The sequence below is a fragment of the Pseudochaenichthys georgianus genome, chromosome 11 (genome assembly GCF_902827115.2).
Source record: "Pseudochaenichthys georgianus chromosome 11, fPseGeo1.2, whole genome shotgun sequence".
Taxonomy (NCBI): Eukaryota; Metazoa; Chordata; class Actinopteri; order Perciformes; family Channichthyidae; genus Pseudochaenichthys; species Pseudochaenichthys georgianus.
Genome location: NC_047513.1, coordinates 9,429,061 through 9,445,986, shown reverse-complemented (window position 1 = coordinate 9,445,986; position 16,926 = coordinate 9,429,061). Strand labels below are relative to the sequence as shown.

The 16,926-nt window shown below is 39.0% G+C and overlaps 1 protein-coding gene across 1 annotated transcript; it reads right to left on the bottom strand.

Moving 5' to 3' along the window:
• Window positions 1-3,639: 3,639 nt before the first annotated feature.
• On the bottom strand, window positions 3,640-16,926 carry LOC117454680 (sialic acid-binding Ig-like lectin 12). Its single transcript, XM_034093802.2, has 11 exons — window positions 16,905-16,926; window positions 16,596-16,649; window positions 16,174-16,382; window positions 13,810-13,965; window positions 12,686-12,842; window positions 10,761-10,897; window positions 7,542-7,680; window positions 6,294-6,390; window positions 6,038-6,056; window positions 5,249-5,329; window positions 3,640-5,018 (listed from the first exon to the last, which is right to left on the bottom strand). The coding sequence occupies exons 2-11, from the start codon at window positions 16,642-16,644 to the stop codon at window positions 4,920-4,922; spliced, it is 1,143 nt and encodes a 380-aa protein (XP_033949693.1). The 5' UTR covers window positions 16,645-16,649; window positions 16,905-16,926; the 3' UTR covers window positions 3,640-4,919.

Genomic DNA, 16,926 nt, shown 5'->3' with positions numbered 1-16,926 from the left:
AGTGGCAGTGCGCGAAGTGTACGCTGAGCGCTTGAAATGGAATGAAACCCATCGATGGCACACTATTCAAAACAGGAATCGAACGTCTCCTACCCCCCCCCCCCCCCTTAGGTCACAGGCTCCTCCAACGGTGCAACACAATAAAACAGATACACAGAAAAAATAGTGCAAGTCAATACAAAAAGAAAATTAGTAAAATAGTAAAAAGTGAAATAGTGCAATAAGAGTCTATACAAGTGATTGGAATATGATATATTAAACAAATCATTTCTAAGTAGCAGCCAGATTAATGCTATGGATGTTATTTCAAAGTTCAGGTGTTTAATAGTTGTATGGCCTGTGGGATGAAACTGTCCCTGAGTCTGGTGGTTTTAGTCCGGATGTAAGATAAAATAAGATAAGATAAGATGGTACTTTATTGATCCCAATTTGGGAAATTGTTTTTGTTGCAGCAGCATAAAAGACAAGGCATTTTACAATAAAACAAAACCACAAACAAACAAGAATAGAAAAAAAAGAAAATAGAAAATATAGGCTACGTGTTGAAATAAAAAATATACATGTAGATATTATATATGCAAATATACATATTCAAAAATATATGACAATGGAATATGGAATATCAAATATTGAACAGATTATATATGTGTACAATGTACAGCGATGTTGTATTAGAGAAACTATGGAGTAGAGAGTTCTCTTCCAGCCAGAGGTGATTTCTTGTACAGAGTTATGGCAGTGGGCAGGAATGTGTTCCTGTATCGGTCCTTGTGACAGCGGAGCTGCAGCAGTCTGTTGGAGAAGGAGCTCCGTTGACTGTCCAGCTGCAGGTGGAGAGGATGGGTGGGTTATCCATCATGGACAACAGCCTGTTCAGTGTCCTCCTCTCCACCACAGCTTCAAAGGGGTCCAGCTTGATGCCGATGACAGACCCAGCTTTCCTGATCACTTTATTGATCCTGCTGGTGTCACCGGCTCTTATGCTGGCCCCCCAGCAGACCGCAGCAAAGAAGAGTGCACTGGCCACAACAGACTAGAAGATCTCCAGCATCTTGCTGCACACGTGGAAGAATCTCAGCTTCCTCAGAAAATAGAGTCTGTTCATCCCCTTCTTGTACACAGCGTCAGTATGAGGGCTTTCTTTAAGGTTAACCGGGTATTTTTACTCCACTACATTTATTTTAGTTACTTTACAGATTCTGATTAATGATGTGAAATATAAACAACCCTTAAAGCAGACTTTAGTTACACCTGAGTAAAATTCAGGGAAGGTGATTGTCAAGTGCCAACAATCAGGAGAGATATTTGATTGGAGGACTGGCTTATCTAAAGCCAGTTGAGTAGCACTTGAAATGTTTGGCTCTATGAAACCTGATGTACTTATATGATTCTGTTTTCTTCAAGCTTGTATTTTGTTGTTCGAACGCACTTATTGTAAGTCGCTTTGGATAAAAGCGTCAGCTAAATGCAATGTAATGTAATGTAATGATTGTTGGTGCTTGAGAAGACTAAATATTTGTCTGCAGATCCCTATAAAGTATACATTACTCGTTATTCTCTACAAATTAATTAGTTAATTAAAAACTGTATATAATTGCTATTTTGGACATCCCTTTTCAAGATTTCAATATTACTCTAAACGTGTAATAACGTGCTTTAACCAGTAGGTGGTTTGGGTTAAAAAGCTGTCAAGTTTACAGTGTTAACAAAATAAAATATACTGCTGTTTCTGGTTTAGTTTACGACCGATATATTCTGTTATTATTTTGATATTTGTAACACAAAAGCGATGGAAAAACCCCACAGCAACACAGAAAAGATAGTCTTAACATGAGTAGTTAATAAAAAACAATAATATCAAAACAAATTATTACTACTAACTTTATTGTGAAATTAAAACAGAACGGTAAAAGAATAGTTTCCGGTCTATTTTGAGGCCAGGGCTGAAGTCGAATAGTCCATTTAGCTTAGGAACCTTCCTAAAGGAGTGAAATGACCCGGAAGTCCCTCAGTGGCAGCCATGATAAGTGCCGTTCGAATTCTCTAGAATGATGAGAGTGAAAGGAAAGGAGGTTTCAAACTTCCTTTATAGCCTCCTTTAGCTTAGGAACCACTGGACCTCCCTAACTGACAGGAGAAGCGAAAATGCTGCCCCACAATGCCTTGCAGCCGCAGCATTTGCCGTCACTCAACAGTCGGCCGTTCACGGAAACAACCGATTATGACCGAGAAATGATATCATGAAAGTTACGGTGCTTATTAAGCTTTTTAAAACATAGGTGGTAAGTTGCCAAAGTGCTTTGTTTTGAACGTTCATCAGTATTATAATCAAAGAGAGAAATATGAACGTTAGTTTTTACTGAAATTATCAAATAAAGTCAACATTTCAGTCTTCACTGAGCTGTGTGGAGGTTTGTTCAACTTTTAAAAGATGTTTGAATGGTGATATACACAGTGATAGATGTTAAGGACTAACGTTTATAATAAATACATCTGTATTGATTTTAAGATCTTTAGTGCATACAATCATACGTATTGGGATCATTGGTATTAATGTGGACCGGAGGGAGAGGGTGACGAGCATAAGTTTCACTTTCCTTTTTTATTTCAATTCCAACTTTGGTCCTGAAGAATATGTTTCTCTGTTGTCCACGTTCATAAAGCAAAGCAGCAGCATCAGAGCACGGTGCAGAATCTCTAGATGAGTTTACAGTCGTCCCTCGTTCTTATTAAACATCCATGTTGTAGTCCGCTGTATAGAAAACTGTGGTTTCCATAGTTTCCCCACAGCAGCAGACGCACACAATGACGTCCGCGGCTGCATCATAAACACGTCGGATAGTGAAAGTGCATTCGGATTCTCTAAAGTGCCACAGTCTCTTCTCCTAAGTCCTTTTTAATTCTCCTATCCACTATCCCTTAACCCCGTGACGTTTCACTCAGAGGTCAAGGAATAGACGATAGGGTTAGAATTTAGGAGCTGATTTTTAAACTATCCGACTGCAGCCCAGATCTCTGTAGATAAAGAAAGAACTACGACAGATGTGTAGTACTATTTACAATGCATTCATGTGATGACTTTCAAAGAGTAAAGAAAGCACTGCTGAATAAAGTATGATTTATCTTTTACGAAACGTTTTTTTCATATGGAATGCAGTTGGAGGTCAACCAATCACAGAGCTTGAGGCAACGCGGAACAATAGCTGAGGATTCTGGGTAGTGTAGTGTCTTCGGCCATCCTAAACTGAACAAATCTTTGTTTCTCCGAATCGAAGGGGAAAATTACAAAAGTATTGTACACAACTTAAACCAATCAATGTTGTGTAATCAACAAGGATAATCTGGTGTTTTTGAGTTGATCAGTAATGCAGATAGGACTGTAAAATCAATCGACAGTAAGGATAATACTTACTTGCGGGGTAAAATTCTCCGTTATCCAATGGGAATGGATGCTCACATTGCTCTCCGTAATACAATAAAGGGGACATGATCAAATTGGAATATAATGTTCTTTTAAAAAACGTTAACTAAAGGGAACAATCTATTGGACACAGCTGAAGCTCTGGCCTTCCTTAAAAACTCATTTAATAAAAATCACAGTTGTATTACACACAATGCACTGTTTTTTTAGAACAAAAAATCGTAACTAATGCACCATAATACATTCTGACGAAAAATAAAAATTATTATGAATACAAATAAAATAAAAGAAGCCTCCCGTGAGTTACTACAAGCTATAAAGTAGATTTTAAAAACGTTTTATAGAATAAAAGCTCCCTGAAGGACGTTGTAGAAATGCGTGTGTGCACCACGACAAAGGAGCCTCATTCACTTTACATTGGGCTTGTTTGCGTGGTGCAGACACGTAAATGTAACAAAGTTCGTGAGTCCACCACGCAATGCGGTGTTAAGGAGTCGTGGTGGAGTCACGCATTCTGGTGAGATCAGGTTGGTTTTCACCCCCATGTCTGTGTCTGCTTGCTACTACGTGAAATCAATGAGTTATAGATTTGTCATCTTTGGACCCACTGGTCGATGATGGACGGACACAATAACCAACATGACTCATGTCTAGTGGACTGGAACAACATGTGGCAGGATGGATGCTACTGCAAAGGTGCTTCATCACATCAGACTATATACTTCCTTGAGAACAGGGAACAAACTAATGATGAGGACCTGATTGTAAAATAAATCCAGCAAAATGGCACAAAAAAACTGGTAGTGGCCTAGCTGGGTGTATAATTCCCGGCCTGACTTATTGTCCCAGTCCGGCCCTGCTGTGACCTATCACAACAGCTTCTTTCTCATCAGTGATCTTAGCTTCTCCATGTGTGCAGTTAACAGAGCTATTGGTCAAACTCACGTTGTGAGGGAAAACATCGAAGCAATTGTTTGCTGCAGCTGATGACTGTTGGCAGTCCAGATCCGGGCCGACAGCCTGCGACTGGCAGAGAGTCCTTTTTACGCTTTGTTATGTTCCCGCTTCCAGCTAGAATACTTAACAAAATATTTAATAATGAATAACAGGAACATGTGCAAAAGTAAGTGTAAGTAATCTACTGATAGTGCAGTATACAGAATGTGATGCTACTATTCATATTTAGACATTGATACATTCATCCTTTATTCATACTTGGACAAAAATAAAGAAAAGGTCAAACCAAACAATTACAAACAGCAATACTAGCAGAGAACAGGCAAAAACCATTATAACCTTAAAATAAAACTTTGCAATAATAGAAAAAAAAATGAATTGATGCATTGAAATTATTCAAATGTCAAATTAAATACAGTTGTGTAAAACTATTAATAATTACAGGTTTAGAAGTTCATGATCACATTGATTTTGAGGAGGTGTTCTATTTTTATTTTTTGTATTGGCTCTCTCACGAAAACTTCCACTCATTCCTTCAGGTTTACTTTGACAGAGGAGTATTTTTGAACGTGGCCTGCAGAGCGACGGGGTTCTCATAGGTGGAAGCATCAGGATGGGGCATCATTTCAGACTGCCGATGCTTGTTCAGAGAAAAAAGATTGGAAAGAAAAAAATAAACATTAGAAAATAAGAAAACACATACAATTATATTAAATTACACACTGTAATTGAAATGTATTGAAAACGGACAAAAACATTTCAAAACATTAGTGTCTCCAGAAGGACAACCAGCGTGTCCGTGTCTGCACATCTAGCAGCTATTTTACATATTTAATTTTTACATAATTTGAGTAAATATATTGCAGATACCTGAAGTTGATCATAGTCAGAGGCGACACTGCGGGACCTCATATTAGTGTAGGTGTGTTCTTCTCCCTTCACTTCAATCATCTGAAAAAATGCAAAATATAAAGAACTCGTATTATGACACTAGCCCCTTCCTTTATATTCATGATGTTAAAGGCAATTACATTTGTTTGGAACAAGATATGGCATTGACAGCCAAGATAGACACACACATTAAATATATTTAAAGTTGTAGGTTAGTTGAGTAAAAAAGGCGGAATAAACAACTCTCACGGCAGCATCAGATTTTCTTTCATTGAATATGATCCGTATTTCAGGATGTGAGAGTAATATTGGATCCCAAAAATGAATAACACTAATGTCAGAGTATGGCTCAAACATCTCCAGTAGTTGTTGAATTTAAGTTATTCTTTTGTAAAAATGTGGTAAAATATTTGTCTTATTAGGATAATCTCATGCACGAAGCCCATGCAGTATAAATATTTGCCCTTCATGACGTTATACCCTTGTGCTTTCAAAAATCAATTGGACCCAAATAGTTTATTTTGTGAACGCTGCAGGGCAGAGACTCCGTTTTTAAAAAATGTTTAAAGATGAGTCAGACTGACTTCTTCAGTCAAACAGAGGCCGAAGGATGTCAGCGAGACGAGACAGTGACTAGACTGTGACATGCAGAGCTTTTCAAAATCCTTATCAGATCTATCGCATTAGTGCGGTGCAGGGGGTACTTTTTCACTGTCTCCTTTTCTAACTGCCTGTCACTTTCTCAGTTTGAGTTAAGTTTCCGCTTACCTTCAGCCTGCGGGATATACTGAGGACGAGAGGGAAAACCAACACAGGAACTGTTAGCTGAAGGAGGACGTTTTTCTTTAACACCAGCATTTTATGTTTTCAAGAACTGGAAATGTCTTATAATTCAAACTAAATCAGGCACCAAGAAACACAAAAATCACAATTTCTTTTGAAGGGGGGAATAGGATGAACTTAATACAAATTACACTAAGGATTAACGTGATGTAAGCTTTAGATTGCTCTTGTAGATTCTTACCCTCGATACTTGTACACATCTACAACAACAGTCATAATGTAGAGGAGCAGCAATACTCCACATAGAGTGTAGGGTAAAACAACACCCTCGATCCTGCCTGAAAAACAAGATTAACACATAACAGAAAAACACATGTTATAATACATCCTATATTGTAAAACGGGAGATTTTCATGTATTTTCTATAATAATATTTTTTATCATAATAAAATATATAAATACAGAGAAAGTATCCATACACTAAGCTCCCTCCCTCCCTCCCATACATGGATGTATAAAGAGAAGTGGATACAGCGTCAGAGGCCCTGTCCATTCCTTTCAGAGTTGCTCACAAGCCCAAATTGAGCGACTGTAGATCCAAAAAGTACATGGGCACTTGAGATTTCTCCTTTAAGCCCCGCCTCCGATCTCCTGCTGTCGGCTTTTGAATGGTGAGGGGAAATAACTTTGGTGCATTTTACAACTTTTATACCCTACTGATTTAAATGAGGGCTATAAAAGTGAGTTAGTGTGAAATATTGTTGGGCCAAAATGACATCAGGCACTAGAAAGTAAGTAAAGTACCACAGGTTGCTTCAAAGACTGGCGCTCTTCCTTGGGGCCTTGACCCCATATTGAAAAATGTTGCATTCAAGCAAGCTTCCCTTTTTTAAAAAGTTTGAATGTCAAAACAATACTATGTATGGTAAGAAAGTTCAGCTACAGTGCCATACAGTCTTTCCCAACTGGAATGACGATGCAAAGACGTCAAGAGCGCAGATAAAGAAGACCCCTAATCACCAACTAATCAGAACAGGATGGATATTTTTGGCTGGGGGGCTTCATTAATTTCTATATTTATCTATCGGTTATTTACAGATATCCAATTGCAAGTATCATTTTTTTTTTATAGTGACACTCAATTGCAACCCCTGTCCCTTGAAAGAATTTCGTAAAACTAGGAAATGACTTAAAGAGACAGGCGCTGAAATGGAGGATTTCAGACAGAGGTTGAATAAATGAAACAGTATGTATGAGGAAAAATAAGAAAAGATTAAAGCATGTAAACATGTTCTTGTAGAAACCCGAAATACAACTGTCATCGTAAAGAAAAGCATGTCACTTTTAAGAGTACAAAATTAAAGAGATAACTGTTTTTTCAGTACAAGTGAACTGTTAAATATTTTTTTTCCAGCTTGTGATGTACAAAAGGAGCAGAGTAGGAGCATTAGCACGAGGAAGCAGTATAGTGTTATAGCTCTAGGTTTACCTGTGGTGGTTTTGACCTCCAGAGATACAGGTCTGGACCTCTGAGAGGCCATCGGACTTTGAGCCTCACACAGATACAACCCACTGTCCGTCTGGCTGACCTGCAGGACCAGCTTTTCTCCTTTACCAATCTTAGTCAGCTGTGATGAGGAGAGGCGATAAAAACTCAGGTCAGAACTAGGGGTGTAACGTTATCCGTATTCGTCCCGAACCGTCACAGTTCGGACGTCACGGTTTGGACATCACGGTTTGGACGTCACGGTTTGGCACATGCAGTCACACGACGAATACGCCTTTTTTTATGAGTGGGAAAAAAGTCCAGGGGGCGGTATTGCGCCTAAAAGCTGTTTGCCAGCTGCCCTTACGGCCCATTCACACGGCGGCCTGCGGCTTCAGCGCTTCTTCCCATTCACTTTGAATGGGGTGACGTCACGCTTTGCCGAACTGCATTGTAATTCCGTTGCTTCGCTTTACTCGCGTTCCTCGCTTCAAAAGTTGAGAAAAGTTCAACTTTTGAAGCTTCGAGGGAAGCGTCAGCCAATCAAATAATTTGCCAGTACAAGCTCTAGCCAATCAAACCGCGTGCTTGTGTGTCCGGCGCGGGAGATTCATGTGATTGGTTGTTGGTCGAGTTTCAGACACGCCCGCCGGCAAGCTTCAACGCACGCTGCTGCGTGGACGCTGCGTTAAACAACAAATGAAGAACAAGAAGAAAACACAACAAAACGAACAAAATACAAGAATAAGAAAAGTTAGTATGGCGATTTCAGATAGCACACAGGAGCTAGAGCCCACCTGCTTCGTTTAAATCAGCTGTGTGGGAACATTTCGGGTTCCCTGTGGACTACAATAACGATGGAGTGCGAGTGGTGGATCGGACGAGGACGGTGTGTCGCGTTGGCGTTGTTCGACAGCGGTGCGGTATGCTAATGGAAACACACGCCAAACATGCTAAATCATATCAGAAGGCATCACCCAGATTTGCCACTCACCGGAGCCCGGCAAAAGACAACAGCTGTTCAACAGCTGATCCCCGCTGTTTTTGAGGAGCCAATAGACATGAAAGCCGTGAGACCAAACTAAATAACGGGAGCTTTTGGCATATATATTTCAATCGCTATGCGCCCTTGAAACACTTTCTTATAATTTATTATGTAATCTTTTCAAGACATTCTTTTTAGTTTTACAGCTTGATGACACCTTTTTGTTTGACATCAGCCATTATAGATAATATGGCCATCTGAGTGTGTGTGGTGCTGTGTGTGGTTTGTTTTTAACTTTGTAATACAGTTAATTATTCAAAATGTTAGAGTTCCTTATTTGTATACTGAAACTTGCACTACTGTTCAAAAATAAATAACAACTAACCTGGAAATACGCAATTGGGACTTTTTTTTTCTTTTTCTTGTTGTACCGAACCGTGACCCCCAAACCGAGTAACGAACCGTGAATTCTGTGAACCCTTTCACCCCTAGTCAGAACAGTGTTTAAAACATAACCCTAACCATTACCCTAACCCTAATCCCTGTCGTGTTTTGGTTAATAAATGTGTGCCTTCAACAGGAGATTAAGTAGGTGTTGTGTTGACCCATGATTGCCGGGTATTAATGTGCAAAATCAAAAGATCCAAGCAGCACTTTGTGTTGCAACAGACAAGTGCTGACCAGATGTGTTTGGATAAGTGCTGTGGATTTATCAGATTTTCCCTATAAAATTATCTTTGCCAAATTATTTCACAATTCCTTTTGATCACTGTTATTGTTATACATGTGAACAAATTGAAACAATTTCAATACTGTCAAGTACATTTCTTACGGAAAGCAGAGCTGGTGTGGTCCGAAATGCAAGAGAGTAGGCCTACAGCTCACTTTGAACATTAAGACTTCAATTTAACAAATATCCAGGGAAGGCAAGGCAAGCAGAACGTTGTGTTACAACCATAGACTGTATATATAAAGGTTACAACATACAAGAATCCCACAGAGACTGAACAAAAACCAGGACTTAAATACAAGCATAGCTGAGGAGGAGATGAAGTGCCGGTGGTCAGGTGGTTGTAGGGCTAAAGGGGAACAGGAGAACTAATAAAGGCCGGAGAGATGATCAGGCGGGAAAACACACAATGACAGGAAGTAAAAACAGACAGAAACTCATCTTTGTTTATTGTGCGCTTTTTGGGGGGAAATGAAAACGTTTTTATGTATGTGGCGTTGGGGAAGGAAGGATGCAAAACGAGAACATGAAGAAAGGGAAATGATTTCAGAGGCGCTGCATTATTTACACAATATTATCATGTGTTCATTACTAACAAGTTATTTTTAAATATCACAGTTATCATACAGTGTAATCGCCTCACTGCTACATATTTTAACAATTTAAAGCATAATCCTTCCAGATCATCTGAAATGTGTTGGATGAGGTTTAGGTCAGGGCTCTGTTTGAACCAGTACAGTTTTACAACAACAAACTGGTTTCTTTATGGTGCTGTTTTTGTATCCTAGCAAAGGGCCTTTGTTGTGTTGAAACAGGAAAGGGCCATTTCCAAACTGTTGTTGACAGAACACTTTTGTCGTAAATATCATTGGTTCAACATGAAGACCCCATCAAGAGCCTTGTTTCAAATGTGACTGTACACTAAATATCCAGAAAAGGATCTGAAGAGCATTGTCCGTTATACTTGTTTCGGGCACTTCAACCCCTTTTCCGATAAAAGCGGTTCAAGGGCTGATTCGGAGCCAGTGCCAAATTGCGAACCAGTTCTTAATTTTTTAATGCAGCAGCTGGGTCGAACCGAGAACCACATACTGTAAGTGAGAGGCTGGGGCAAGAATAATCTGAGCAACAACAATACATGGCAAGTAGACTACGGCAAAGAGTAGAACGTTTTTACAGAAGCAATTGTGCTGAGATTGCAAAGTGACTAGAATGAGGCCTCACACATACAACGTCATGCTACATTAACGAGGTATGCTTGAGCGGTGGCTATGCTAAAGTAATCCATGTTATACAAGAGAAACGTTATTTGCGGCGCTATGTTGCCAAACATTTGTAATTCAAACTAAAACAAATATTCACCAGCTGAACCAAATTAGCACCAGCACGGGACTAGAACCAAACTGATGTTCAGTAATATAATTTGTTTAATGAATATGATCATACACGTGTAAAAAGTTGCCTAACAAGTCATAAATAAAATTAAATAAAGTAGACTGTCTGGTACCTTTCCACAGTCGCCTCTGTACCAGGTGTAGAGGCTCACAGGGGGGTTGGCCTCACTGAAGCATGTGAGTGTCACCGATTGGCCCTCAAACAAAGGGGCAGAGTTGCTGACGGTTGCCACGGTGTCTTTAGGACCATCTGTTGGGAAACAGACAGTGTGGTGTTAAAATAATAGTTCGCAAAAATATTAGCAGACTGTCTCGGAAAGTATCTTTACTGTAGTACTGCAAGTACAGTTCTGAGGTATTCCATCATCTATGTATACTTCACTTCACTACGTTAATTTGAATTTGAATTCACTGGATAATGCAACATGAAAGCAACTGCATTAATAAGTAATGTTGTAGGTTTGGATAAGAGAAGATTTTGTAAACTTCACAAACTACCCAGCACTTCTTAAAGTAAATAACATGAACCCCTACTTCCCCAGCTGCACTGTGATGTACAATAATAAATCATGAATAAGCGTATAAATGTTCAGAAATGGGCCATTGTGAAAAATGAGTAGTTTTGCTTTTTGATGCTGATACTTCTGAATGAACTACTTTCAATCGTGCTTTTACACACTATTTCTACTTTCATTTAGGTCAGTTCTGAGCTCCTCTAACACACAGGACCACTGCCTGCCATACAGTCATGGTGCAGCCATATAGTTCACTGTTAATTACTTCTGTCAAAACCAAGCTCAGACTTGTTCAGCTCTTTAAACACTGACAAAAAAAAACTTCCATCTGTGCATGAAAATAAAATCCCCTTCAGGTCAAGTGAGTAAAAGTCATGTTGAAACAAGTCAGCTGTATTCCCATACCACGCTCTGCTAAATGGTCAATAAATCAGTGTCAGTGTGTTCATAATGAGGGGGGTAGGAAGAAGAAGGAATTGGAAGAGGAACTTGTTAAATGTGTCAGTGAGTATAATAATGTATACATCTGTCCATAATGGTTATTATTCGGAGATTCAAAGAGAAAAAAGGGACTTCTTTCAGTGAGTGTACCAGACTAATTATATTTGTAAAAATACTTTTTGCACATTTCATGTATTCTGAGTAAGTGGTTTCCACAATTTAGTTAAGTCAAAGCAATATTTGTTACATAGACGTAGATAGACATAAGGTTTGTGTATACCTCAAACCAGTTGCAGAAAGTACAATTTTGATGTACTCTTACTTTACCTATTTCCATTTCCTGCTAAATTATATCTCAACTCTACAACAATTCAGAGTTCAGAAACAATTCAAGTTACCTGTTACAAATAGATTATAAAAACATGATATGTTGTCAATCATAGATTAGGCTGCAATGTATATAATGTGAGTATATAATCAGCTGTAACATTAGCGTAAAAGGCACCAATGCATCACTGCTTACTACAGTTAATCTGATATGGGCCATTGTGCATAATGAATACTTTGAGTTTTTGTACATTTTATTGATAATACCGTTGATTACTTGAAGGGGCGCTATTTTGCTGTAGGGATTTTCCCTTTCCTGTAGTGTGTCGTATAGGTTTGTGTGCGTGTAAATGTTCTGCAAAAGCTAACATCCCAAAGTTTCTCTCCCACACACTACAGCCCTCAGCAGTGGTTGAAGAAGCATTCAGATGTATAAGTAAAAGTAACAACAATTATGTCATTATTATCATCTCCAGTAAGTACCTCAAAAGTTTACTTAAAGTTTATTTCCACCACAGACTCTTCTGACTTCTCCTGTTTGCATTTCCTCCTGTGGAACAGTAATATATTTTATGTGTGCAATTTTACTAAATTGGTTATTAATGTTATAACAGATCATCCTCTGCATGAAACATTGTTTACCCTACACTTCTCAGAGAGGTTTTTGAACTCTCCTCTTCTTTTAATTTAAGGACATTTTGGGTTGACTATTGTAGTCCCTAAACAGATTGGATAATCCACAGCGAGTGTCTCACACAGGACGCTGAGTCTCTGAGAGGTTGCAGACGAGCGGCTGCTGCCCCCTGCTGTCAGCGGGTAGGTCACAGAACAGGAGAAGCTCTGGTTGTTGTGGTGCGCTGCAGCACTGAAGGTCAGCGTGGTCATCATGATCATCTGTCCATCGTCTGAACTCTGGCAAAACAGAGAGGAATCACCTAATTACTGACATGTTGTCAAGAGGGTGGAGATCAATTTTTGAATAATAAGAATCTGTTAAATATTACAAATATATTATCAAAATACACTCGATAAAAGGGATCATAATTAAGATACTGTAAAATAATGTTGCATTTTTAATCATGAGACAGCAGTGGAGCTCATTTTAACTCTAGATATACAGTTTGGTAGTCTAATCTTTAATTTTGTAATCAAATGTTGTGTTTTTTTTATTTCTGTCTTAATGTTGAAGCAATGTGTGACTACATTTGTAAAATAAAATTAGTAAAGTAAACAATTGTGCAACATTTCCGTCTTAAATGTAGGAAGAAGCAGAGGTGGAGTACCATGAAATAAACATAGCCCACTAAATACAAATATATGTATTTGAATAATAAGACTGGAAGTGTATGATTAAATGCTTTACCTATTGTGAACACATACCAAAGCCATTAACCAATGTATTAGTGGAAAAAAAGGTTATATATTTGATGTATTTTATATTTACCGATCATTTTCCCAAATATATATAATTTTTAAACGAGTGATAAATAAGATCTTCAGATAATTCATTTCTAATTTAAAAAAAATAAATATTAAACTAATTAATAAATCCTACTGTTCTACTGAGTTACATATGACTTAATAACATGAACACACACATTGTAGTTGTCCATTTAAAAAAATCCCAACAAATGCATTAATTTCTCCGGTGAAATGTTTCTAAACATGCTTAGATTTCTTTCTTTTTTTAAATGATTGTGCTCTCTGTGGCTCACAGCCCCAAGACATACAATATTTCAAGGTGATTCTTTCACTTTGGCAAACATATAGAATAACGTCAACCTCATTTTGTAGGTGGGCTGTGATACATAAGTAGCCTGAATGTGTAAAGTATGATATACAACACTGTGAATAAATGAAGCCATGAATAAGTGATCACCTGCATTTGTGTAGACTTTTGACTAGAGTTGTCTTCGGGTGACCAGGTGATGGAGGGGGGCATGTTGTGGCAGGGCACCGGGACTGAACACTGCAGCCTGACCTGGGCCCCCTCTGACACCTGACCCCCAGAGGACAACAGGGGGGGGGGGGAGGTCTGCCCAGCAAGAATCAGATGTGAAATATCACAGGTAACAAAGAAACAGGCTGTAATAGTGGATGAATAATATATTTGTTAGATGTACATTTCAAGTTAAGACAGAAGGACCACAATTAACAATGTTCAACTGCCTGTGTTCCTTTCATCCATTCATACCTGGTTGGGCATTAATTGTGACTCCATTATCGAAATTGTACTTTGTGAGTCCCACACACTCAAGCCTGAAGAAGTACTTGTCGTTGTTGTCCTGTCGGCAGTGATGTACCTGAACGCGTTCAATGAACGATCGTTCATGAACGCGTTCATATTTTGGGCGAACGTGAACTGAACGTACTGTATTTCCGCTAGATGAACGTAATTGAGAACGCGTTCATGATCAGCACTGTATAACGGCGTTCAAAAGTGCGTTCATTCTCAGCACTGTATTATAACGGCGTTCAAAAGTGTGCCAGATTTCATATGCCTTTCAGCCGAAAACCCAGTTAAAACACACCGTAAACAGGCTTCAAAATAATGCGGAAAACCACCCAATTTGGCAACAGCAAGCTGCCTGTGACGCGTACGCGCCTGTCACCCCTGGCTGTCGCACTAAAATATAAATATACTAAATATATCAGACTCCTCACAAGAAACAATGTGGAACCGCGGAACCGGCGAGCATTGAATGAAGTATGGACGAAGCCGAGAGCAGCTGCAGCAGCACTCGCTCAGAGTGAGACTCTACGGCAGGGGTGGGGAACCTCCGGCCTCCGGGCCGTACACGGCCCGCGAGACAATTTGGTACGGCTCTCGAGGTAATTTATAAACACACGCAAAAAATAAAAAATGAAAGAAATCTAGACCGCAAAAAAATTAAACAAGCGAGTGTCTGTTTTTCCTGGCCAAGGTTAGGGTCCTTGAACACAACACGAGCCTAACGTGTCATCACGTGGTATATGTCTCGACTGACAGGGGTGCAGTTCTGACGGAGAGCACCAGAACGCCACTCCAGCACTTCAGAAATTGCAGTACCGATAAGTCCATACACATGCCGCAGTTTCTGCGTCTTTAGCTGAAAGCCCAGTGGCGATCTGCTCATCTGTCATACTGATCAGACAGTCAATAACTGTGTTGTTATCATTAGCATCTGGTTAGCTAGCTATGCTAACGAATATAAGAAGCTTTGTCTACAACCAGTGAGGTAAAGGCACATCTTTATATGATCATTATAGTTATCAAAAAAATAAGAGAATAAAGTAAACAGGTATAAAATACTATATGACCGTTATTAATAAAGAAGAATACCGTTTGAAAGGGGAGTGATTTGTCAAATATCCATAAATTAAAAGAAAATCTGTTTACAGTTGTGTTTGGGTGTTGAGAGATGTGTCCATAGATCTCCTAATGTTGCTCTCAAAGTGCACCAGATTGATGCTTTTAACTTCAACATTTAAAAAAAAATCTTCCCAGGGGAGCATGCCCTCCGGACCCCCCTAGAGGAGGTTAGGTCCCCCCCCCACTTAAATCATGTTCACATGGATAGGAAACTAAATACATTTGCACACATCTTGTGTCCATATCTTTCTGTTTTGGTGGTCACGCCACACCCTGCACGTGCATGCATACGCGAGTCATGGTGAGATATCTGGATTCAGAGGTTGCTTTTTCTTTGCACAGAATGAAATGAATGAGTTGTGATTTTAGTTTTTTTAAGCAGAGGTCAATAACTTGTACGGCCCTCTGAGGATATTGTAAACATTGAAATGGCCCATTAACATCGTACAGGAGACAAATAATAGCTCGCAGCAACGTATTGAAAAAAGAACTATGAACTATAAATTAGTTCATTTTTGAAACCATGAACTTTAGTTCAACATTTTGAATTATGAACTATGAACTGAACTAGTTCATTTTAAAATGTGTGAACTGTGAACTGAACTAGTTCATGTAGAAAGTGAACTTTCCCAACACTGCCTGTCGGAAGCCATGGAAGGTTGTAGTGCAGTTCTTCTTTGTGACGTCCCCTGTTATTTCCCCCTTGCAGTAGAAAACGTTGTTTACATGTTTGTGATAGTCAGAAGTTTCCATAGATACCAAAATACCAAATATGTGTTCTTTTGATTGGATCACAACTGCCGTTACGCCAATTTGGGCATGGGGTGTAGAGTTGGGGCTAGGACCACGCAAGTTGCAAATAATAAAGGCTGGTACAAAAAGAGGACCTACTTGTATGAGGTTCAATTGAGGAGTGTGTGCTATGAAGACCTTAGGACCAATCGTTGATCCTTTCTTCCAAACAACACCCTTTGAGCAGTTGAGGATGTTTGCTTCCTCATTGCGTGGGATCGTGAAACGGCATGGAATTGTGACACAGGAGTCATTGATGACCAAGATAGTTTTAGGAAGAATCACCGCCCAAGTTTGACAAGAGACACCTAGAGGGGGCAAATTGAATGTCTTTAAAGTGCAGATTACCAGGACAAACAATGAACATATACTCTCTACCAAAGTATTTCCTATTTCATTCAATTTCATTGTAATAATTTACTGGCCCAGGCTCAGAAGGAAGCTTTCATTTGAGTGGAAAAAGACAATCAAATACAAACTATACTTCCACCTTTTATAGTAGCAATCAGGGAACTACTGACCTTGCATAAGAGCAATGAGCAAAGTGGCAACTGCCAAACCAACACCCATTGCAGCTGAATGAGACAAAGAGTTTATATCCAGGATAACTATTGAACATAAAAGAATAAAGAGAGAGAGCCAATGCCAGTTAAAAATAAACGTCATAGAGAAATAATTTGCCACTGATTTCCACAAGAATATTGTCTTCACGTCACAACACTTTGACTTAATCAACAAAAGTAATGTTTAGTATTAAGCTATTATTAAAGTTGAAACAATTGTATTCAGGAAACCCAAATCCCCACTTTAAACCATTCAATTATTTTTACCTGCTGAGTGATGTTGAGCAGA

Excerpts from the sequence above, each read along its gene's own strand:
- LOC117454680 (XM_034093802.2), bottom strand. The coding sequence starts at position 16,644 with ATGGGTGTTGGTTTGGCAGTTGCCACTTTGCTCATTGCTCTTATGCAA. Across the intron at positions 13,966-16,173 it reads CTCAATTGAACCTCATACAA|ACCTCCCCCCCCCCCCTGTT; the intron begins GTAGGTCCTCTT and ends CTTGCTGGGCAG. Across the intron at positions 7,681-10,760 it reads ACAGAGGCGACTGTGGAAAG|CTGACTAAGATTGGTAAAGG; the intron begins GTACCAGACAGT and ends TCCTCATCACAG.